Source organism: Rana temporaria, chromosome 9 (assembly GCF_905171775.1).
Source record: "Rana temporaria chromosome 9, aRanTem1.1, whole genome shotgun sequence".
Taxonomy (NCBI): domain Eukaryota; kingdom Metazoa; phylum Chordata; class Amphibia; order Anura; family Ranidae; genus Rana; species Rana temporaria.
The window spans coordinates 123,132,406-123,157,649 of NC_053497.1; the positions used below are offsets into that span (position 1 = coordinate 123,132,406).

A 25,244-nucleotide genomic window follows, 5' to 3' on the forward strand; every position below is an offset into this window, starting at 1 on the left:
AGAGTCCTGCTGGAACTAGACGGGTGCCTCAAGTTTGGCCACTGCTCACACACAGATTATTTACAACAGTAATACAACTGCATTTAAGCTTCCTGCTTATTAATCCTTTTTTTTTTTTTTTTTCCTCCCCACTTGGCTTTAAATCTATAATACAAGTATAAATCATGAAGGGAGAGTAGGAAAGCCCCTCAAAATATTCACACATGGGTTTCCAGTCCTGGGACCTCAGCACAGAGATCTCATAAATGGAGTCCCTGAGGCCTCGTACACACGACAGAGTTTCTCGGCAGAATTCACAGAGAAACTCGGTCAAAACCCGGATTCTGCCGAGAAACTCTGTCGTCTGTACAGTTTTGGCTCGATGGAGCCGCCGAGGAACTCGACGAGAAAATAGAGAACATGTTCTCTATTTTCTCGTTGTCCTCGTTCTTCTATGGGAGAAGCCGGCCCGCCGAGCTCCTCGGCGGCTTCATCCCAAAACTCGACGAGGAACTCGACGAGCCAAGCACGTCGAGTTCCTCTGTCGTGTGTACGGGGCCTCAGAGAGGGGAGAAACCTTTGCAGTGGTTTAATACCCCAGCTGCTACCAAACACTGGCAGTTTTGTTAAAATGAACTTTAAACCTGTTGCTTCTTTCCAGACTTAAAATGGAACCTAGATGTTGGATAGATTGTAATGGCTGGTTGATCTTTTCACAAGTTACCTCCAGTTGAGGTGGCATTCTGTAGCTTTATCCATATGAGGTAAACAGTGCAACAGTGACCACCTGGGACAAATCGTATACCTCCTTGGCTGGCCCATTTTTAGGGTGGAACATGTAGCATATTCCAGCATCTGCAGCTCCCCCTGTGACAGGGGCCCAGGATTTCCTCCCCACACCTGCTGTCACTATTTGAAAATGGCGCAGCCATGCCATTCATTTAACTATGAATAAATGCCTACAAGTACTGTCGTCCATTGTGGCTGATGGCTTGTAGTTTTTCTCCTCGTAGTCCATTGATTTTCCTGATCTCAAGTAACTGTCTGCCGGTACAAGCGGACTGCTATCCTGAAAGTTTGCAGGAGCTGGACATTGCACCAATGATCTGCAGTCTCCTTAGGAAAAAAAAATCTAAATTTTATTTTTTAAAGGTGAACTTTTCCTTTTAAAAATGGTGCTGGGAACAGGAAGCAGACAAGCCAGCATTGCCATATAGCAGTCAGAGGTTTGCCAGTATGAATGGCGGCAGTCATCGCACTCCTAAGGTCAACTTAAAGCAGTATTAAAAACAAAAATGTATTGTGTATTCCAGCTTATAATTTATAGATGTGGTGGCTGCATGTAGTTTCCCTATTTTTTTTCCTTTATTTTCACCAGCCAGTAAAGCTGCGTGTATAGAATTTCGTTCAACATTTCTCTTTTGTAAGAACATTCTTTTGTGTTCTCACTAGTGGGATCAAATCAACATTAGTTTTCCACTGCATTGATGATACATTTGTTTGTTATCAAATATACAACTTTCTAACACTGAATGTGGTTTTCTTCTTTTTTTTATGAATTAAAGGGTCACTAAAGGAAAAACATTTTTTTGCTGAAATGACTGTTAACTTGTATGTCTCTATACCCTGTAAACTGATTCCTTTTAAAAACAGATTAAATTCAATCATATAATGTGCCTACAGTTTCACTTTCGTTTTTAAACTGGTTTCATGTTTCTGTGAAGTAAAGAGACCCACAGAACAAAAACAAACAAATCCAGGGCAGTGTTTTGTTTTTAAAATGAATCTGATTGGTTCTGTTAAGTTTTAGACACACAGTAATGACAGCTTAGACCTACAGTGAAAAGCTCCCAGTATGATGGTTATAAGGAAACAGACAACCAGGAAGTGTGGAGATCAGAGCAGTTTTACAGCAACATCAAAGCAAAGACGAGCAATGAGGACATGAAACCAGTACTGCAGTAAGGTAAAGGAAGCTATTTAGCTAAAAAAAAAAATCCTTTAGTCATCCTTTAACTATTACCAAACAAAATCCTCAACTACTTTCAAATGACATTTAAGTGCACTTAAGGTGTAGACCCAGCTTTAGTCTGTTATTTTTCAGATTCCTTTACCAGACCGAGCTGTCCGACAGAAGTGTCATAATGGAGACAAACCAATTAACATGATCGGCTTTTATTTCTTTATGTAAAAACGTTTATCTCAAAAGGAAGGGGAAAGAACGGTTTACTGTAACGATTTATAAAGTGTGAGCTGAAGTTCAGCTTTGTCTTCTTGGCGAAGTTCATACTGCTCCCCTGTGCGAATGCAGCACAGTATACCTACGTTTTTCATGTGTTTTTTTCCCCCATAGACTTCTATTAGATTGTGCATTTTCGGAAATTGCACCAAGGATGCAGCATGCAGGACTTTTGGTTTGCTTTCAGAAAACACACCAAAAATGCTGATCTAGTATAAGTTTGTGGGAAAGCATGGGCAAGCCACATGAAAACCAGGTGTGGAGAAATGCAGTGTGAAAAACACCCTAAATCTGTTAGTCCAACTTACACTATCCTTTTCATAGTTTGTCAATGGCAAATCCAAAGGTATCCATTGTTTCTTCAGTGCAGCGGAGCCACCTTAAATGGATTGTAAACCGTAGTGTTTTGATGCATTAAGGTGAAAAAACTTCTGGCTGCCACCGCCCATGGAATTTGCTCAGCGGTGACTCGCTCTGCCTTTCTCCACAGGGTCCCGACTCTTAATTGGATAGATTGATAGCAGCGCAGCCATGGTCTCCCGCTGCTGTCAATCAAATCTAATGATGTGGACCCACAAGGTAACACCCCCCTTCTCCTGGGGGGTGTTATCTGATGCGGGGAGGAGCTGCCAATGGACCCCAGAAGCCGCGGATCGGCGCCACTCTGCAAAACGAGCTGCGCATTGGAGGCAAGTATGACATGTTTGTTATTTAAAAAAAAAAAAAAAAAAAAAAAAACATATTTTAGTATCTAAGGTAGGATTCACATCTATGCATTTTTAATGATTTTTTTTGCAGATTTTCCCTACAGTCCATTTAACCAGTGTTAATTTCGTTGACTAAAACTAAAATGCCATTTTAGTCAAAATACTAAAGCCTCGTACACACGCTCAGTTTTCTCGGCAAGAACCAGCAAGAAAACTGCTGGCAGAGCTTTCTTGCCGAGAAAACCGAGCGTGTGTACGAGGCTTTCAGGTTTCTCGTCTGTAAATCTGGCCAAAATCTCAACGAGAAAAATAGAGATCCTGCTCTCTCTTTCCTCGTCGACATTCTTGTCGGCCTGTTTCCCGACGAGAAACCTGAGAGTGTGTATACTTGCCTGTCACCATGGAAACCTGCGCATGCTCGAAATGACTTTAACAATTCGCGGTAGCTTCCACGGGCATAGGTAGGGTGAAGCAAGATGGCAGCGATGGCATCGAATGTGACAAGCGCATGCTGGTCGTACGCAATGACGTAACCGCCTTCTTGCCTTTCCAGAGAACTGCGGTTCTTTTGAAAGGTCTGTGTGTACACTCCGGCGGCAAGAGATTCTTGCCAAGAATCTCGTCAGGAAAAACAATTTTTTTTTTCCCTGACGAGATTCTGGCCCGTGTGTACGAGGCCTAAGACTAAATTGAAATTTGACTTCAAAATTAACAGTTTGGAAATTGTAGAGAAATGTTAACTAATGCATTACATATTAATTACACCCATTCGATTTTCGATGATTAAAATGCTATTTTAGTCCTTGGTCCCCTTTCACACTGTTTTTTTAGGCGTTTTAGCGCTAAAAATAACGCCTGCAATACTCCAGCCTCAGCATTCTCAATGTGAAGGCCTGAGGGCTTTCACACTGAGGTGATGCGCTGGCGGGAGAAAAAAAAATCTCCTGCAAGCAGCATCTATGGAGCGCTGTGTATACCGCTCCTTCACATTGAAAACAATGGGACACCACGGTAATACACCTCTGCAGAGACGCCTTTTTCGGCTGCTAGCAGGGGTTAATACCACACCGCTAGCGGCTGAATACTGCTGCAATAGCGGTGCTATACTGCCCCAGTGTGAAAGGGGGGCCTAAATCAAAATTTGCTGCTAAAATTAACAAGGTTTCCTATGGAACACATTCTGTAGTGCAAATCTGCAAAAGGCACAGGTGTGAATCAGGCCTAAGACCGCGTGTTACTGATCGGATCACCAGCTAAAAAAAAAAAACGAATGCAGCCACTACTATACAAAGAATTGGTAACCTGCAATATTATTACATTTTTGCTTATAATACTGCTTTTGGACCAGGGCTACATAAGTACTTAAATCTCTTAGCTGCTTAGAGCTTTAACTGCTTGTTGGCCTTATTTGCTGCATACTGAGATCCAGCTGCTGCTTCTTTTTTTTTAAAGATGGGCAGCTATTGTCATTCATGTAGCCCTAGGCAAATAGAGGCAAATGTAAAAACACCAGTGTATGAATAAGTCACTTAGCTTTAAATATTAGTAGCCTTTGAAAGTCATCTTAATGCAGTAGAAGTACAAGAAGAAGAGAGATGGGGATCTACATTGTATGAGCCGGAGCCTTGCTGCCCAAAGTAGGGAAGGTATAGAACCACCTTCACATTTTTATTGTGGTGAGGATAGAAAAGGAGAACTTTTTTAACAAAAACATTGACTGCAGTTGGGCTTTGAAAGCTTTTTATGTCACTGTTGTGTAGCATGGGGCACCAGTAACGGGCAGGAGCTCTGATCTGACCAACAAGCCACTCTGTGCTTAAAACATTAAACATGTAAAATACATTTTCTTTACCACACCAGTTTTACTATTCCAGTGATCCTTTGGTACTAATAGATTAGTAATCATAGCACAAGGGGATGTTAGAAAAAAAATTTATGCCTTCCAGAAATTGTCGCTGGCCAGGTCTAACAATTAACCCCTAAATGAAAAAACTTTTTTTTTTTTTTTTAGTAGCAAAATAAAAGTTCTATACAACTTTTGCATTTTATTCATTTTATTGAAGATAGACTGTGTGCAGAAGACATACAAATGCATAGACAATACAGAGAACATTATTAAACAGTTTTGGTTGTGAATGTCTGTTGAAAAGAAATTTCTTTCTGACACAGATAGAAGAATATAACAGTCTATACAAAGATACAAGTGACTTTCATAGTCACTGCTACCAAAGTGATTGCTTCTGGTGAACCAATACAGATTCTTTTCTACCTAAGTGTACAATGAGAATATTTAGTTAAGAACTGTGTGCACATCTTGCTGATTTATTAAAAAGTGTAGTTTTGTTTCTCTTACTTCCTTTATTTCACTAAGGCAGTGCAAAGCGTAATGAGAGAGCAGTTTCTGAGATCAGGAAAGTACAAAATATGATTGCTTACTGCCTCATCCATGTTCTTTGTACTGCTGTATTGTTAAAGAGAAGTGAGGCGCATGATTAGTTTATAAGTGTCAGTTCCCATATGCGATCTCTGTGCAAGGCAACTTCAACCATAAAGATAGTATGGCTAAATTTGTATCACATTTGTACCAAACTCTCCCACAGGATCCTTTTTTTTGGTCTGCAGCAAAATTCCTGTCTGAATTTGCAGATCGCACTGATTTGGAGGTGTCATTACCTTTTCATTTACACTCCCAGCAGTTCACATAGGACAGTGGGAACCTGCAGTGGATTCCCAAATCACAGCAGTGTGAACCGGCACTAAAAGAAAAAAAAAAAAATGAAATCGCCTCCCCTTGCCCCGCCCCCCCAGTGTAAAGGGAAGCTGCAAGGATAATGATTATGGGTGGCAGCTGGGGATGTCATTATTCCCCATGTATGGTGTGATTTCGGGGGCAAACATTACCCACTGTGACACATTTAGGGCTCTTTCACACGGAGCGGACCGTTTCTGGGTCTGCTCCGTGTGTCCGCCAAAGCTCAGCGGGGATCCCCGCTCAGCTGTCGGCGGATAGGGCGGTCCCCGCACACAGTGCAGGGAACACCATGTCTCTGCTCCGCTGTCCCCTATGGGGAACCTGATGCAGACGGACCGTCTGTCCGTCTGCATCAGTTCCGCTCCGCCGAACGGAAGAAAAATAGGGTTTCTTCCGTTCGGAAAAGCGGAACCCGACTGACGCGGATGCTCCAACATGCATTACCTGCAATTTACAAAGAAACATTGAATATGGCTGACAGGTACTCCTTGAAGAAGAGCTATTTGATCATAAACTGGCAACATAACAAACATCAGAGCATAAACAAAAAAACAATCACTTGTAGGAATGAAACAGAAAGACCTCTTAAAATGTGAATATTAGGACAAAAGTCAAAGGACTCGGATTATTATCCTATAGCATTGGCTGTCAACGCCGACACATCTGTGTGTAACCTAAAATAAAGTGCTACAGTGGCAAGCAAATGTAAATTTCAAAGGCTACTAATATTTAAAGCGAAATATTTCATTTGCATCCAGCAAATCTGTCTCTCCAAACAGGAGGAGCTATAGGAAGGACCCTCTCCCTTGGAACCCCTTCTAGTAAGATGGGAAAAACACAGCTCTGGCCCATTGGTGGGAAGACACTCAGGATCGTGGGGGGGTGGAAGATGCACATTAAATCGGACCTCAATCTTATTTAGCTAGTAATTCAAATAAAAACCTTTACTGAGAGAAATACTAGACCAGATTCCGAATATACTAGTTGGAATAGGGTCTGCATCTTTATTCTGAGTACTGAAGACAGCAAGGAAGCCAGGCACCTAGCATTTTCAGAAGAGCTGATCAGCAGCTCTTATATTTCAAGCAATACAGGTTTCCTTTAAGGAGAGTGGAAAGGGGCCTTAGTTATGGGTCATGTGACCAAAAGGCAGCGTTGGATGGTGGTCACCTTCACGTGATGCCAGCAACCAACTTCACCTATGACCGGGAAGCAAAGCACCACAATAACGGCTTTTGTATTTCCCTCTAGTTTTTGCTCACTTGCAAATGCCCCCTCCAAATTGTGCCTACTAAAGCAGATCTTACTTTAAGCCCTGGTTCACACTGAATACAATTTCAAAGCCACAGGTCCGTGCCATCTCAGGTGAGACTTGCCTGGCATCCGACTTCATACACAGACGTCTCTGCAAGTCACACCTGAAATCACCCAAAAAATTGTGGAGGAATCTTTTTTTTTTGTTTGTTTGTTTGTGCGGCACCGTAAAGTCAGTCTCGCACCAATTTGAACAGTTCCATTGCCAACAATAAGGACTTGTCATGTGGTTTGGAACTGTCAAATCACACCGGTGTAAACGGGAGCCTCAAACTGGTGGCCCTCCAGCTGTTGCAAAGCTACAAGTCCCACCATGCCTGTGGGAGTCATGCTTGCAATGCCTCATGGGACTTGTAGTTTCGAAATAGCTGGAGGGCCACCCTTGGGCTAAAAAGAGAGGAAATGCAGATTAAAGTGTCTAAACACCTAGAAGATGAGAAGACTGACCCTTCTTTTAGGCACATTATTAATAACCGAGGCCCACTAGTCCTCTTAGGATCGCCACTGCTACATACAGCACAAATACCCCCCCACTGATTTCACATTAACCTTCTATAGAAAGCTTTCTTCCTATAAGAAACGGAGGCAAATTATAACAAAACTATCTCTATAGTGCAAAGGAAATATATCTCTCTATTTATATATATATATATATTTATTTTTTAGTTAGTGAAGAAAAATAAAGGCTAAAATATAGTATCTGAGATATGTAACTATTAATATACAGCAGCAGCACATTTCACCTCTTCACTGCCAATTCTAAGCAACAGTTTGAGAGGCATGGAAGAAAATTGGCGCTCAGGAAACTACTAATATAACCCGACCAATCAGGAGAGGAAAAAAAAAAACAAAGTAAAAATTCAGACGTAAAAGTCACTGTAACAGCTTGGCTATACCAGAATGCCTAACAATCGTCTGAGCCATAAGGACATTTGGTGTCAGAGCCGTTACCAAACGTTAAAGACGGGTTTTCTTGACAAGTCAGTAACTAGCCAAGTTAGACAACCTGGCCTGGCTACGACCTATGGGAGACCCTAATTGAAATACCTTTGTATGCAGATAGAAAGAAGGACTTCCAAGGCCCTAGAAAAGCTCACAAATAGCAGCAGAAAGAGAGAAAAAATATAAGTATGAGCTTAATTTGTAAACTTGCCTGATATTCCTAGGAATATATTAGAGGAGTTGGCATTTACCTCTAACAGGCGATACAAACTCATTCTATTTGAGTCTGAACATTCCTCAATGGCGTCACATCTATGAATAAAAATAATCTGTCATCTGCATAGTAGACCATTATATTGTGACATCACCACTAATATCAGATCTGCTTTTCCCTGTGCTGTGCATTCCTATACAAAATCACAGTAACTTCACTTATTTATGTATGAGGTCTGCATGCCTTGTTACAGTGTGTATAATATCCCTACTTTGGCCTGGCTAAAGACTAAACATTCAGTGTATTAATTCACCAGGAATAGAGCAATTACTTTCCATGCGGACCCCAGACTCATCCTAAAAGATGGCCCTGGCACTGATAAAAACAATGTGCTCACTCTAAGACCCTTTTAAACAACTGGTATTTCTTCCCCCCCAAAAAAGAAAAAGTAAAAATGCCCCATAACCACCCTACAAAATGAAAATGGCCTCAAAAGCCTTGGTTCTATTTGCAATACCTCATAACTGAAGTACAACCAAACAGATATTCATGTCTGGACACATAATGAGCAGTCTGCAGCTCCATTCAGGGGAGCGCAGAGTGGGGGGGAGATAATCACTGACAAAACCTGCTGTAAGAAGAGCCACCTAGTGTGGCCGACTGCTGGACTCCAGGTGACTGCGCTTCCCTGGCATCAGCACCGCCCCGGGCTCCCCCGGTCCTGGGAAGGTTCTCTTGTGGGAGCGTCCATTTGCAGAGCCCCGCTGCCACTTACAGATGTCTTCATTCAGGATGTCCTGAATATGCTGTACTATCAGGTTTATGGCAACTGTGGAAAGAAGACACATCCAGTCATTTAGATTTTATTGTACATTTTTCAATGGATTTGTGCAGAAATCAGATATTTTACAGATCAGGGAACCAAATTGAAATACACCAAACCCCGGTTATTAGCATTCTGTCTGCAGAGATCCCAACCTCATTCTTTTCTTGTATGACTCAGCCCCCCCAAAATCACAACACATATATATATATATATATATATATATATATATATATATATATATATATATATATATATATATATATATAATCGCACACACAGTGTGGAAAATAATTATTTCCACTTACAAAGAAATGAAGGGTCTATAATTTTTTTTATCATAGGTGTCGTTTAAATGATAGACAGAACATCAACTGAAAAAACACATGATACAAATGTTAAAAATGTGAGTTATATAGTAGGGGGGGGGGGGGGGGTTGAAAAAAAGGGGGTTGAAAAAAGACACAAGTCCAACCTTTGTGTGCGATTATATGTCAGTATTACATTGTATATCCCTGTATGGTGTGGTTGTCCAGGTGCTTATCTAATAGTTTCTTGAAACCATCGATGCTCCCTGCTGAGACCACCGCCTGTGGAGGGGAATTCCACAACCTTGACGCTCTTACAGTAAGGAACCCTCTACGTAGTTTAAGGTTAAATGTCTTTTCTTGTAATTTTAATGAGTGGCCACAAGTCTTGTTAACCACTTGCCAACCGCTGCACAACTATGTACGTCGACAACATGGCATGGGCAAGCAGATTGGCGTAAAGGTACGTCCCTTTAAATTTGATGGTCACCGGGTGCACGCCCCCACGTTGTGAGTGCGGCCACGGGAACTCGATGTTCCCGGGAGGCCCCCACGATTTGTATACAAGGCATTTCCCTATTCTGCCTAGTGACACTGTCACTGATGACCATTCCCCGTGATCGGGAACAGTCATCAGTGACGTGTGAAAAATATAAACATATGCGCTAAAAACTAATTTATGTGATACCTTACTAAGATCAATCCAATTGTGATAATAATTCAAAACCCTGAATAGGGGCTTAGTCGTGTTGCCACAGTGGGGTGAAGCACACAATATATATATAGATGAGGGAAAAAAAAATAAAAAATGAGTGTATAAAAATTAATTAATAAATTAATACAAAGCTAATTAATTCAGAGCATCAAATAGTACTCAATCTCAGAATACCGTCCCTGTAGAGTAGATGGTAAAATAGGGTAAAACAATGTTGATTAGCAGCAGCGTGAGAGTGTCACTGGATACAACAGCTCTGTGAAACAGGTATCTTATACTCAGCTTCAAATCACTTCAGTAGCTCCAACTACACAGCCTTGGTCATTAGCGATGGTGCAAAAAACAGGCTTCAGCCCCCCTCTTCAATACACCACAACAGGTGTGGGACATGTAAGAAAAAGGGAAACACAATAGTGTAATACAGCCAGACACGACAATACCGCTGCCAATGCTATGCGCCGATCCACTCACGCTCTCCCCGTCTTTGAATCAAGCCACTCAGTAACGAAAAGTGTAGAGGTCCTCACTCGGGAACTTCCGACAGATCTCGTACAGCAGACTCCTCCCCCACACGTTGCGTCACTTGCCACGTGACTTAATCATGGGTAATGTCCATAGTCCATTGCTCTATGGACATTACCCATGATTAATTCACGTGGCAAGTGACGCAACGCGTGGGGGAGGAGTCTGCTGTACGAGATCTGTCGGAAGTTCCCGAGTGAGGACCTCTACACTTTTCGTTACTGAGTGGCTTGATTCAAAGACGGGGAGAGCGTGAGTGGATCGGCGCATAGCATTGGCAGCGGTATTGTCGTGTCTGGCTGTATTACACTATTGTGTTTCCCTTTTTCTTACATGTCCCACACCTGTTGTGGTGTATTGAAGAGGGGGGCTGAAGCCTGTTTTTTGCACCATCGCTAATGACCAAGGCTGTGTAGTTGGAGCTACTGAAGTGATTTGAAGCTGAGTATAAGATACCTGTTTCACAGAGCTGTTGTATCCAGTGACACTCTCACGCTGCTGCTAATCAACATTGTTTAACCCTATTTTACCATCTACTCTACAGGGACGGTATTCTGAGATTGAGTACTATTTGATGCTCTGAATTAATTAGCTTTGTATTAATTTATTAATTAATTTTTATACACTAATTTTTTATTTTATTTTCCCTCATCTATATATATTTTGTGTGCTTCACCCCACTGTGGCAACACGACTAAGCCCCTATTCAGGGTTTTGAATTATTATCACAATTGGATTGATCTTAGTAAGGTATCACATAAATTAGTTGTTTTTAGCGCATATGTTTATATTTTTCACATTTTGTTGTTTGGTTGGTAACCTTTTTCACATACTGCAGCTTTTTACATTTATTTATTAATTGTGTGGTGTATTTTGGATTTAGTAGCGCTGTAGTTTATCAGTTATATTCATCAGTGACGTGTCACGTGCAGCCACGCCCCCTAACAGTTAGAATCACTCACTAGTACCAACTTAACCCCTGCAGCGCCACCTAGTGGTTAATAACCCCTTCACTGCCAGTGTCTTTTACAGTAATCAGTGCATTTTTATAGCACTGATCGCTGAAAAAATGACAATGGTCCCAAAAGTGTCTGCCATAATGTCGCAGTAATGTCACCATAACTAGTAAAAAAAAAAAATAAAAAAAAAAAGATAAAAAACGAGGTGACCAAATACCACCAAAAGTTAGCTCTATTTGTGGGAAAAAAAGGATGTAAATTTTGTTTGGGAGCTACGTCGCACGACCGCGCAATTGTCAGTTAAAGCGACACAGTGCCGAATCGCAAAAAGCGGCCTGGTCTTTTTGTCTCCACCGTGGGGTCACCAGTACCGTATTTGTAAATTGAAATCATATTCCCTCTCAAGCGTCTCTTCTCCAGAGAGAATAAGTTCAGTGCTCACAACCTTTCCTCACAACTAATATCCTCCAGACCCTTTATTAGCTTTGTTGCCCTTCTTTCCATTTCCAGTAAATCCTTCCTGAGGACTGGTGCCCATAACTGGACAGCATACTCCAGGTGCGGCTGGACCAGATTCTTGTAGAATGGGAGAATTATCGTTTTTATCTCTGGAGTTAATCCCATTTTTAATGCATGCCAATATTCTGTTTGCTTTGCTTGCAGCAGCTTGGCACTGCATGCCATTGCTGAGCCTATCATCTACTAGGACCCCCAGGTCCTTTTCCATCCTGGATTCCCCCAGAGGTTCTCCTCCCCGTGTATAGATTTCATTTGTATTTTTTCCACCCAAATGCATAATATTACATTTTTCTACATTGAACCTCATTTGCCATGTAGTTGCCCACCCCATTAATTTGTTCAGATCTTTTTGCAAGGTTTCCACATCCTGCGGAGAAGTTATTGCCCTGCTTAGTATCGTCTGCAAATACAGAGATTGCACTGTTTACCCCATCCTCCAGGTAATTTATGAACAAATTAAATAGGATTGGTTCCAGCACAGGACCCTGGGGAACCTCACTACCCACCCCTGACCATTCCGAGTACTCCCCATTTATCACCACCCTCTGAATTCGCCCTTGTAGACAGTTTTTAATCCATGTACTCATGCCAAAGGACCTTATTTTGTACTTTATCTAGATGGCAACTCACCATCTAGATAAGGGTTAAAAGAGTCCAGGAACCAAATGGCCCACTTATCTTAACAGTATAGTATAGTTGACTGGACACACTCACCTGGGGTGTGTGATGTATACACTTACCTATTTTCAGCTCACTTTGGTCTTGTCTGGTCATGTGATCTCCATGTTAGCCAGCGGTGCCTGCAGGGGAGAGGTGAGGGTGCGCCAACAGCTTGAAGGCCTGGGAGCAGTGACATCACCCAAAGGCTTCAATGGCCCGTTCCTTGTTGGTGCTCCCTCCTCTCCGCTGAAGCTGCACTTGGCTGACACAAGGAAACCGAGACTGAAGCGGCCTAAAAATAGGTACGTATATACGGTACATCCTTCTTACGCAGGTTAGTTAGTAGAGGTGTTAGGGACAGGTTAAGCTTGAATTCCACTTTAGCTGAGCTGGTAGGGATTATGCCTAGGAGAGGATTCTATTATTATTTGTTTTGCCAGTATCCACCATAATGGCAGCATGTCTGTGTCCTTAAAAAGCTAAAAAAAAAAATTCTAAATAGCTTCCTTTACCTTAGTGCAGTCCTCCTTCACCTCATTCTTCGATTTTGCTTTTAAAATGTCCTTATTTCTTCTGAGAAATCCTCACTTCCTGTTCTTCTGTCTGTAACTCCACACAGTAATGCAAGGATTTCTCCCTGGTGTGGAGTGTCGTGCTCGCCCCCTCCCTTGAACTACTGGAGAGTCAGGACGCTCTCTACGTTGCAGATAGAGAAAGGAGCTGTGTGTTAGTGGGCGTCCTGACTCTCCTGTAGTCCAAGGGAGGGGGCGAGCACGACACTCCACACCAGGGAGAAAGCCTTGCATTACTGTGTGTAGTTACAGACAGAAGAACAGGAAGTGAGGATTTCTCAGAAGAAATAAGGACATTTAAAAGCAAAATGGAAGGATGAGGTAAGTGAAGGAGGACTGCACCGAGGTAAAGGAAGCTATTTAGGGGGGGGGGGGGGGGAATTGGAACTTTACAACCCCTTTTAATATAAAATTAAGGAATTGTATTTTATAAATTTGTTTAAAAAGGCAATTTATATTACACAATGCTTTAGTAAATGAATTATCATTCCGTTAGGGTTTACATCTAATTTATTGCCCCTATAATAGATTGATTGCCAGCTAAAGTAACTTACCCATGTTGTCCACTCCACGTGGGATAATCACGTCTGCATACTTCTTGGTCTAAAGAGAAGCAACATGAGATACTTAAATACTATTGAAGGATGTACTTTTTTTTTTAAACACAAAGCCCTATGATTTTAGATTTACATTTCTAGCGAGCAGGTAGAGCTCGGAGCTTCTTTTCACAAATTTACCTGTCTGCTCCTAGTTGCTTTGTTGAAAAAACACCTGTCTGTAGAACTCTGCATCTCAAATTTACATAAATGAAGGAGTTGAACAATGAAGAGCCTTATGGAGTGTCAGAACAAGAGAGGCTGAAGGTAGGTAGTTTTTGCTATAAAGCGTCATCCCGGGACCTGATCGTGGGCGTGGGTTTAGTAAAAATGACTTTTAAACTACTTATGTATCCAGGTAAATTATACCGTCTTTTATTCAGGGAAAATTAGGCATCATTTCATGGTCTGGTCTTTAATATCAAATAAAGCTGGCTCTATATAGTAAAGAAATATAATATTAATGATGTTATTGGAGTAAAGATGAACAGGAAAACAGCTTATTTTTTTTTACACCATCAGGTTTCTCAGCTTCAGAAAAACAAAATGGTTTATAGGCTTCATTTTCAGATTCAAAGTTCAAACCCAGGAATTTTTTAATATTTACCCCTTGCAGTTGAATTTCTCTTTACAGCGAATTTGTCACAGCTGGTGACTACTTTAAAGCGGAGGTTCACCCAAAAATCAACTTTCTGTCACTAGATCCAGCATACTGCTGACATCTGCAGTATGCTGGATTTTTTTTTTTTGTTTGTACTTATCATTTTAACGGTCTTTCTTCTCCGGCACCGAGCGGCGTATCCTTCCGGGTATAGGCGTTCCGAAATCAAGCGCAGTTGATTGACGGGCTTGGATAGTGCATCACGCCTTCCGAATACAGCCGACGTGACACTCGGCAATTTACGGCGCCTGCGCATTCAGCTCTACACGGCAGGCGCAGGCGCCGTAAGCAGCCGAGAGTCACGTCGGCTATTTCCGGATGGCGTGACGCGCTATCCAAGCCCATCAATCAACTGCGCTTGATTTAGGAACGTCTACTCCCCGAAGGATTCCCCACTCGGAGCCGGAGAAGAAAGACCGCTAAAACCAGGGATCCTCAAACTACGGCCCTCCAGCTGTTGTAGAACTACACATCCCATGAGGCATTGTAACACACTGACATTCACAGACATGACTAGGCATGATGGGAATTGTAGTTCCTGAACAACTGGAGGGCCGTAGTTTGAAGACCCATGGCTAAAACGATAAGTACAAACAAAAAAAAAAAAAAAATGCAGCATACTGCAGATGATGTCAGCGGTATGCTGGATCTAGTGACAGAAAGTTGATTTTTGGGTGAACCTCCGCTTTAAATTACAAGTTGGGGTATACATAATCAGAGCCCCAATTAAAGGGGTTGTGAAAAGGTAATTTTTTTTTTTCCCTAAATAGCTTCCTTTACCTTAGTGTAGTACTCCTTCACTTACCTCATCCTTCCATTTTGCTTTTAAATGTCCTTATTTCTTCTGAGAAATCCTCACTTCCTGTTCTTCTGTCTGTAACTCCACACAGTAATGCAAGGCTTTCTCCCTGGTGTGGAGAAAGCCTTTTGAGGGGGGAGGGGCAAGCAGGAGAGTCAGGACACTCTCTACTTTGCAGATAGAGAAAGGAGCTGTGTGTTAGTGGGCGTCCTGACACTCCTCCTCGCCCCCTCAAGAGGCTTTCTCCACACCAGGGAGAAAGCCTTGCATTACTGTGTGGAGTTACAGACAGAAGAACAGGAAGTGAGGATTTCTCAGAAGAAATAAGGACATTTATAAGCAAAATGGAAGGATGAGGTAAGTGAAGGAGGACTGCACTAAGGTAAAGGAAGCTATTTAGGGGGGGGGGGGGAAATTACATTTACAACCCCTTTAAGGTTCAGAAGGAGGTACTGCATGGGCAGCACCAAGCAAGATTTCAGGCAGTGCCAGACAAATTTTTCAAATGATGGTTGTAAACACTCGTCCAGCAGAAAAAGGTTACTAAGCACGCAGGTGAGAGGGATAAGATTTAGTAGGGGTCTATGGAGAAGAGACTGGAGAGTAGGGTTGTCCAGATACCGATACCAGTATCGGTATCGGGACCGATACCGAGTATTTGCGGGAGTACTCGTACTCGCGCAAATACCCCCGATACCTAAATAGAATACTTCCCCCCCCCCCCTTGCCACATCGCGCCGCCGCATCGAGGGACATGGCTAGAGGGACATTGCTGCATATGTGAGGGACATGGCTGCATATGTGAGGGACATGGCTAGAGGGACATTGCTGCATATGTGAGGGACATGGCTGCATATGTGAGGGACATGGCTAGAGGGACATGGCTGCATATGTGAGGGACATGGCTAGAGGGACATTGCTGCATATGTGAGGGACATGGCTAGAGGGACATGGCTGCATATGTGAGGGACATGGCTAGAGGGACATGGCTGCATATGTGAGGGACATGGCTAGAGGGACATGGCTGCATATGTGGGGGACATGGCTGCATATGGGGGGGACATGGCTGCATTTGGGGACACATTTAAAAAAAGTATCGGTATTCGGTATCGGCGACTACTTGAAAAAAAGTATCGGTACTTGTACTCGGTCCTAAAAAAGTGGTATCGGGACAACCCTACTGGAGAGTATTATTCTTCATAAACATGATGTTCTTTAACTGCTTTAAAACACCCAATAATTCTGGGTATGGGTAAGCAAGTTGCACAACACCTGTCTGTTCATAATGCAGTCAATTAGGACTTGGGCAACTAAATCGCCAGGTCCTAAAGCTGTCACATAGGGCAGGAGCATTGCCATTCACTGCATTATCAACAGCTGCCATTTGCAGGGGTGGCAGTGAGGATCCAAGCAGCAGATGATTGGTGGTTCTAGAGAGGATTGTCCAGGACAAGATGGGCAGAGGTGGGTTTGGATTTTTTTTCTCTCTTGGTTATCACAGGATACAGGCAGACTGAGGAAGGTAGAAGATTTTAAATCATAGAAAACACATCAAATAGTGACCAGACGCCATTACCGGTAGAGAAAACTCTTCGAATGCCGGCTTCACAAAGGTGGTGTACTGGGTAAGAATCTGCTCCAGGTCTCGTCCCCTCTTCATATCACGCAGAACTGCCAGGAAAACAAGAATGAATGCTCTTTATGTATACACCATAAAAGTAGAAAATCAAACCATAGCTGCAAAGCAAAAGCGTAAGATGCCAACTAGTCAATTTCGAAAAATGATATATATTTTGACCAGTGTGATTGGACAACAATTCAGTTACTATTCTCATTCATGTCAAAGCCAGTTTAAGACCCAAACACGGTGTTAAGGCAGCTCAATCTTCTTAAAGAAACTATCAGCACACATGGAAAAACAGAGCTGCCCCCATTTTGTCTCTTTTTTATATCATTAACAAAGTATACCACAACTCACAGCACTTAGTCCCATATGTCATGTTTATAATATTGATGATCCCTATCCAGTACTTGAATAATTTTGGACACATCGATAACATATGTATTAAGTCCCCCGTATCCTGACACATGGGGCATCCCGCATCTACTCTCCAACCAATCTAAATAGTCTTTTTGGTGTATAATACGTCCTATGTATCATCTTTAAGAATGATACCTTCTAAATCTTTAATTTAAAGGAGTAAAGCCACAAGGTTTTTTTTTTTCCTAATACATTCTATGCATTAAGATAAAAATCCTCCTGTGGGCAGCAGCAGCCCCTGAGCCCCATCTCTGTCCACGAGTGTCTTCGCTGTCCGGAACCCTCCATCCCGATTTGCTGAGACACAGCAGCGACCCCATTGGCGCCCTCTGCTTTCAAAGTCAGCCAATCAGGAGAGAGGAGGGGCTGGGCCACAGCTCTGTATCTGAATGGACACAGGGAGCTCTGACTCGGCTCGGGTGCCCCCATAGCAAGCTGCTTGCTGTGGGGTCACTTGACAGGAGGGAGGGGCCAGGATCACAGAAGTGGGACCCGAGAAGAGGAGGATCAGAGCTGCTTTGTGCAAATCCACTGCATAGGGCAGGTAAGTATAAAAGGTTTGTTATTTTTATTTAAAAAAAAATGTAAGAATTTACAATCACTTTAATTATTCCCTGGTAATCCTACCATAAGGGCCTTGTTCGGGCACTTCCTGTTATAGAATGCAAACACTGTCCCCCTGCGTTCTACCCACACAGAGGATTCTGATGGCGAATACAAGGGGCCATTTCATACTCATCGTACTCGGGCATGACCCACAAGTGTTACCATCAGGAAACCTCTCGTCAGAAATGCCATGCAGCTATTGCTGGCGTTCACATAGACAGAGAGTCACAGCAAACAACATGAAGATCAGCAACACATGCAAAAAGGGACTAAAAAAGAAATGATGAAAATTAGTATTTTAGTTAAAGACAATTGTTACAATTTATGATCCACACTGCTGTTAACATTTACATATACTTTAAACCTATGCGAGTGCTTTATCAAGTACAACGATCTATGTTAATGTAGTATCCAACCAAAAGAGTAATGGATTAGAACCTATGGTAGGAGGTTATTGCTGTGTGACACAGGTTGGTAAGATTTTTATTCGCCGCCTGCCTTCTCTAGCCTATCCAAATTTTACAATTTGGCTGCAGCTCTTTATTGAATTGTACATCATTCGGATCATTGTAGCTGCATCAATGGGCTATAAAAGCTTCTAACTGCCCACAAGCTTCCTCAATTAAACTCAGGGGACTGTCTGATAAGCATCTGTTTGCCTTAGATAAGCACTTTTAGCATTCTTCCCAGTATTCCTTTACAAATAACATATGAATTAAAATAGAAGATGAACTCCTTATTGCTGGCCTCAATCAGGAGAGTCAGGACGCTCTCTCTACTTTGCAGATAGAGAAAGGAGCTGTGTGTTAGTAGGCGTCCTGACTCTCCTGCTCGCCCCCCTCCCTCCTCAAGAGGCTTTCTCCACACCAGGGAGAAAGCCTTGCATTACTGTGTGGAGTTACAGACAGAAGAACAGGAAGTGAGGGTTTCTCAGAAGAAATAAGGACATTTAAAAGCAAAATGGAAGGATGAGGTAAGTGAAGGAGGACTGCACCGAGGTAAAGGAAGCTATTTAGGGAAACATTTTTTTTCCTTTACAACCCCTTTATTCACTTTACGGCCTTCCCCAGAACTTTTTTAGGCTTCCAACCCCTGCAAACAGTCTAAAAGAGTTTTTCCTGGTGACCCCCTTCCCCTAGAGCAGTGGTTCTCAACCTTTCAAGTGCGGGACCCCTTGATAAAATTTCCCAAGTTGTGGGGACCCCTAATGGTAAAATAATTTTTGTAGTGTGGGTTGTCAGCACCCGGGGTAAGACAAGTAATTTGCGCCCCTAACCCACAGACATTTGGCGCCCCCTGGGTCCCTTCCACTCGTACGGTATTTAAACACCTTACAGTAAATTTTAGGATGCACCACTCTTTCTTTGTTCTCCTTTCTTTGCTTTTTATCTCCCTCTCTCCTAATTTCTTTGTTTGCTTTTTTCCCCCATCCCTCTCTTTAGCCATCTGTGTTGGTCTTTCTCTTATTCTTTCTCTCCCTTTTTCTTTGTTCATTCCCCTATTTTCCTCTCCCTTCCATGTATTGTCTATTTTAATTCCTTCTCTTACTCTTTGGTGGGGTGGGGAGTTGGGATGAGTGGCAATGTTGGGGGGGTGTTCTGATCAGCCAACTTAGGTGCTCTTGATCCAGGTCATCTGCTGATCTTAGAACTGTAGTGGAGACTTAATGGCAACTATAATCACAGGTAGTGTTACTCACTGTGTCTCCGGCTTCGTGGTGTCTCGTAGCAGTGACACCTATGCTGAAATCAGGAGATAGGGTCTCCTCCAGACCCTCCCACTCCACATTTCTCACCAGTCAGCTGACCTCTAGTCTCTGCCGCCCAGCCATGCCGTGAACTGATTGGGGGGCTGCAAAGAGGCTGAGTGGGCGGACACGGGCTCCAGGAACAGCCCAGCTGGGTGGCCACAGGGACAGCCCTGCTGGGCAGCCGCAAAAAGGCTGGGGAGAGCAGAGCGGGCTTCAGGAACAGGCCAGGATTTAATGGACCCTGCCAAATCATCATTTGACCCCCGAGGGGGTCCCGACCCCAGGTTGAGAACCACTGCCCTAGATGAAATAGTCCAGCCGAGACCCGAACACACAAGAAAAACAAACATACTGCACTGGATGCTGGTCAACAGTCAATACAGTACCAGTGATACTTTAGTGTAACCGATGCAATAAAAACCATATAATCTAGGAGAATCTCACCTCTGCGGGAGAGCCGGACATCGGAGTCTGTATCTACAAACAGCTTAAGGTGGAACATGTCTCGGATCTCTTGGTTGTAGAAAGCCAAAATGCCCTCGAACAGCAACACATCGGGAGGGTACACTCTTGTGGTCTCTGGTAATCTGGGAAAGAAAGCAAAGTAAGGCACAGCTTCCACCTTCCAAAGCCAAGCAGCCGATACCTTTTCCGTGTTCCCCTGATGCCAAATGCAAATGTAACAGTGTCCAGGCACAGAAATTTCACCGACAGTGGAATGGCAGTTAGCAAAGCCAATCTCAAATCAGAGAGGGCACAAATAAAATAAAAAAAGAGGCCTTTTTCTGGCTTAACCACTTCACTACCTCCTTTGAAATGGCAAGTGGCATAAAAATACATTTGGCATGACATTTATAAACAGTAATTCAGAAAACAAACGGACTGAAGGTTTGCCCCTGAACGGCTGTGATCCCAGTGGCCATTCAATGGCTCAGATCGCGGGCACAATGTACATAGCTAGACAAAACACAAGAGAAGAGAGCGCAAAAGCCACCCTAGTGTAACTCGGCTTTAATATGATAAAGTTAAAAACACTACAATGGTCACACTCGCATTGTGTGAAGATAGATAGAGCATAAGGATTCCACTGTGGCCGCACTCCTATAACCACCCCAAGATCCTGACAGGGCAAGGCGGAGCTGTGGACGTTCAACCTAACTGCCCTGATCCTGGCAGCACATCCGAGGCTATCCACCACCACACTCGACATGCAGATCCTAATGTGCCTTTGCTTCCGGTACAGCCAGCACTGCTCTTCGAGGAAACAAACCCACACAAGAAGGATACGGGGGGGGGGGGGGGGGGGAGGACGTCACACAGTTGACATGACAACATGTTTCAGAGGCATGGCCTCCTTCCTCAGGTCACCATATGCTGCATTTATCTTTACACAATGCAAGCGTGACCATTGTAATGTTTTTAACGTTATCATATTAAAGCCGAGTTACACTAGGGCGGCTTTGCAGGCTCTTGTGTGTTTTGTCTGGATGTGTTCCTACCACCCAGAGGATCCATAGAGAGCAGCAGCACCCTTTGACTTGTCTAATTATTACCAATCGCCAGCTGGAGGGCTATACCAAACTGTTGATCAGCACACTGGCTAGTTTTTTCTTTTGTATGTATTTTGTACAATGTACATAGCTGACCAGAGCAGATCTGTACCTTGTGATCACTGATGGCCAATCACAGTGTTTATATTTATAAGATTTTACATTTAAGAGCCCTCCCCTCCTTATGTTGCATGAGAGAGGGAGGGGCTTTGTAGACCGAACAAACTTCTTGTCTTGGGATGACAAAGCTACCTCCTTACGTACAGCGAGTATCGTCACCTTAGGACAGGAAATGCTACTGGTAGGATCACCAGGTAAAAAAAATATGTTCTTGTAAAAAAACAAAAACAAACACCACCTAATGTAGCCACCACCTCCCAGCAACTGGTAGGTTGGATTACATTACATTTGTGTTTTTAGTTTAAATACATTTTAATGAAAGGTAATAACTGACATCTAGTGGTTTACATTTCACTTTCAGAATACATCAGTAGATAGGGACCATGCCATGGGTGTATGGGGGGAGCTAGGAAATTCAGTAAGAAAAGCCAGTGGATTAATCAACCCAACAATCTGTTCGTTTTTGGTGGAATTATCCTTCACCAACATTTTCCAAGAGCCCTTTCACACTCGCAGCGCTCGGACGGTGGCGGTAAAGTAGCAGGGCTTTAACGTCTTTTTTGGAGCTCTTTTTGTCCGCTAGCAGGGCGTTTTTAACATTGATTTCAATGGGCAGGGGCACTTTAGGAGGGGTGTATACACCCCTCCTAAAGCGCTGCAAAAAAGCTGCTTGCAGGACTTTTTTTTTACGTCCCGCAAGCGCACCGCTCCAGTGTGAAGCCCTCAGGCCTTCACATTGGAGTGACAGGACAGGTGCTTTACAGGAGCTTTTCAGGTTCTATTTTTAGCGCTATAGCGCCTGTAAAGCGCCTCAAGTGTGAAAGGGGTCTTGAGGATAGATTTGAGAATCAATTAGATCACTGCAACATACACAACCCATGAAAAAAAAACCTGAATGGTTTTTATCTGTAAAACATGGAACAGGTTAGTAAATAAAAATAGAATTATAGGACTTGGAAATGAGAATTTCCCTTTTTTAGTACTTCATTTTCGTTATTAATATCATATTAAAAAGTCATGAACAATGGGGGAACTAATGCGCAAACCACACTAATTTGAGAATAGCTATCAATTATTTAAACTACATACACCATATAATAATATAGTGAAATAAAGGGGTAAACAACCTAGGCAGCAGCCACAACTATATAATGTTCGCACACTAGAAGTATATGAAGAATGGGGGGTGTTGGGGCGTTTACCAGTATATGATAAGAAACAAAAATTATATATGTATAAACATTATCTAACAATCAATAATAAAAAATGCAATTGGCTCACTGATAATGAATAGGGTGAATAAAAACCAATAAATAAAAGAAATTGGCAATAAATAGATCACACAAATATCCATGTAAATCATGTGCAACAGTAAATAATTCCTTAAAGTGCATAAAAGTGATAGGTGCTGATCAGGTGCATCAGAATTAAATAATAAAGTGCATCAATAAGTAGAAAGAATAATCAATAAAACTAAAAGTCCATAACGTAATAAGGAATAGTGAAAAGTCTCTCATGCAAATGTGCATTATTAAATAACAATCCAGGGCAGAATCCAACATGCAGGTAATTAATAGAATGTCCACAGGATCATTTCCAAAGTGCAGTGCTCAAGAAAACAAATCCAAAAACGTGCTCCACTCAGAATGACCAGTAGTACCAGCCTCTCACCTCTAGGAGGCTTATAATAAGCCTTAATTCCCAATGGCCGCAGCTTTTCTTCCCTAATACATATGGCTGGACTGTAATGAGCGACGGAGCTACGAATGGATCGCTGAACAAAGGAGCCATTGGTCCGAGGAAGGAGGGATTTGATCATTGGCCAAACGCTGCTGCTGATGTGGAACTATAAGTGACCTGCACATGTATTAGGGAAGAAAAGCTGCGGCCATTGGGAATTCATTAAGGCTTATTATAAGCCTCCTAGAGGTGAGAGGCTGGTACTACTGGTCATTCTGAGTGGAGCACGTTTTTGGATTTGTTTTCTTGAGCACTGCACTTTGGAAATGATCCTGTGGACATTCTATTAGTTACCTTTGGGCTGTATGTTGGATTCTGCCCTGGATTGTTCTTTAATAATGCACATTTGCATGAGAGACTTTTTCACTATTCCTTAATACGTTATGGACTTTTAGTTTTATTGATTATTCTTTCTACTTATTGATGCACTTTATTATTTAATTCTGATGCACCTGATCAGCACCTATCACGTTTATGCACTTTAAGGGATTATTTACTGTTGCACATGATTTACATGGATATTTGTGTGATCTATTTATTGCCAATTTTTTTGTCATCACTGGTTTATTTATTGGTTTTTAATCACCCTATTCATTATCAGTGAGCCAATTGCATTTTTTTATTATTGATTGTTAGATAATTTTTATACATATATAATTTTTGTTTCTTATAATATACTGGTAAGCGCCCCAACACCCCCCATTCTTCATATTAAAAAGTCAGCTACCACACTCACTGAAATTCCAATTTGTCAGCTTTTTTTTACACCCAAAGTATCAGGTGATTACGGACCTTGAAATGATATCATGGTAAAGGGGAAGACCTACCTTGAATGAGTGACAAAGTCATATGTGGGCACGCTCACTATTTGTCCCCCTTGAATGCTTGTGAGAGTTTTGTGCATCAAATCATTATCAAACGCATCTGTAAAGAGCCATGAAATATTTATCTACAGTATACTAAGCAGACGTACAAGAGAATCATAGAGCACAACAGAGATACACCACTGCCTGGACTGGAGGCCTGTAATCCTGTGCTGCAGTCTGTGCTGGGCCAGCTGCCCCCCCCCCGCCCCCCACAGTGACATCACCCCACTGCTGCAGTCTTATTGAACCTGAGAGTAGTCAGCACTTTCCTCCAGGATCCGTGCCGAGTGGCTTCCCTGCTACATTGTGAGCACAAAGAGTTGCTCGCTGAGCAAAGGCACTATTCAGAAAACACAGCATTTTCCCCAATGAATGCAAGGTATTCTGTAATTGTATGATGTGCAGAGGCAGGAGGTGAAGTTACAATCGTCCACCTTGTCCAGCAAACATTTTGCATTCACAGAGAAAAATGCAAGGCATTCTGTGAATGGTGCCTGTGCCAAGCGAGCGACTCCCTGTGATTGCTACGCAGCACATCGGAGGCTCAGCGTGGGACCTGGAATACGTGATCACTGTAGTAGTTGTGCATACTAGAGTCATTTCCTGCTTCCACAGCAGTCCCACAGGTATGGCATATGCATATTTTCACTGGTCCAAGCTGGACAAATGTAACTATGCAATACGATTCACATCTGAAGTTCTTCTTTAAATAAATGAAAAACATTTTACTAGCACTGGAGATAGCCCAACAACATTCATTTTTGGACGAATTTGCACAGAACGCATGTACATGCACTAGGAGAAATGCAAATTTTGTACAATTACACCCCAGTTGTACTGCTCTGTATATACCAGTGCATGTCGGGCCAGGTCAGGTCCCATTTCATGGAACGTAATCCGTATTTAAAGTTATATTACTTTATGTCAGGGCCGGTAGTCTTTAAGAAGAAACTTAACTGCATCTGTCTAATATTGATTGTTATAGCAAACCTCTGTGGAGTCTGGGTATATGTGTTTCAAGTATCACTTTTATTTAAAATTAAAAAAAAAAATTTAAGCAACAGACCACATGGATTTGTGAAAGATAGAAGTTGTCAAACAAACCTGATTTCTTTTTATGAGGAGGTAAGTAAAACCTTAGACAAAGGGGGTGGATGTGGTATACTTGGATTTTGCAAAAGCGTTTGACACAGTTCCCCACACACGGTTACTGTGTAAGGTAAAGTCTACAGGCTTGGAAAAATCAGTTTGTAACTAGATGGAAAATTGGCTAAAAGGCCGAATTCAGAG

At 42.5% G+C, this 25,244-nt stretch overlaps 1 protein-coding gene across 2 annotated transcripts in view; it reads right to left on the bottom strand.

Annotated features, from left to right (window-relative positions):
- Positions 1-6,231: 6,231 nt before the first annotated feature.
- UCK1 (uridine-cytidine kinase 1) overlaps positions 6,232-25,244 on the bottom strand; it is a 91,096-nt gene continuing 72,083 nt past the window's right edge. For both annotated transcript variants that reach the window (XM_040324395.1, XM_040324394.1), the window contains exons 3-7: positions 23,916-24,012; positions 20,123-20,265; positions 16,858-16,952; positions 13,780-13,828; positions 6,232-8,976 (exon numbers count right to left, since the gene is read on the bottom strand). In XM_040324395.1, coding sequence (XP_040180329.1) covers positions 8,795-8,976; positions 13,780-13,828; positions 16,858-16,952; positions 20,123-20,265; positions 23,916-24,012 — 566 coding nt within the window. In that variant the 3' untranslated portion in view covers positions 6,232-8,794. The remainder of the gene's footprint in view (positions 8,977-13,779; positions 13,829-16,857; positions 16,953-20,122; positions 20,266-23,915; positions 24,013-25,244) is intronic.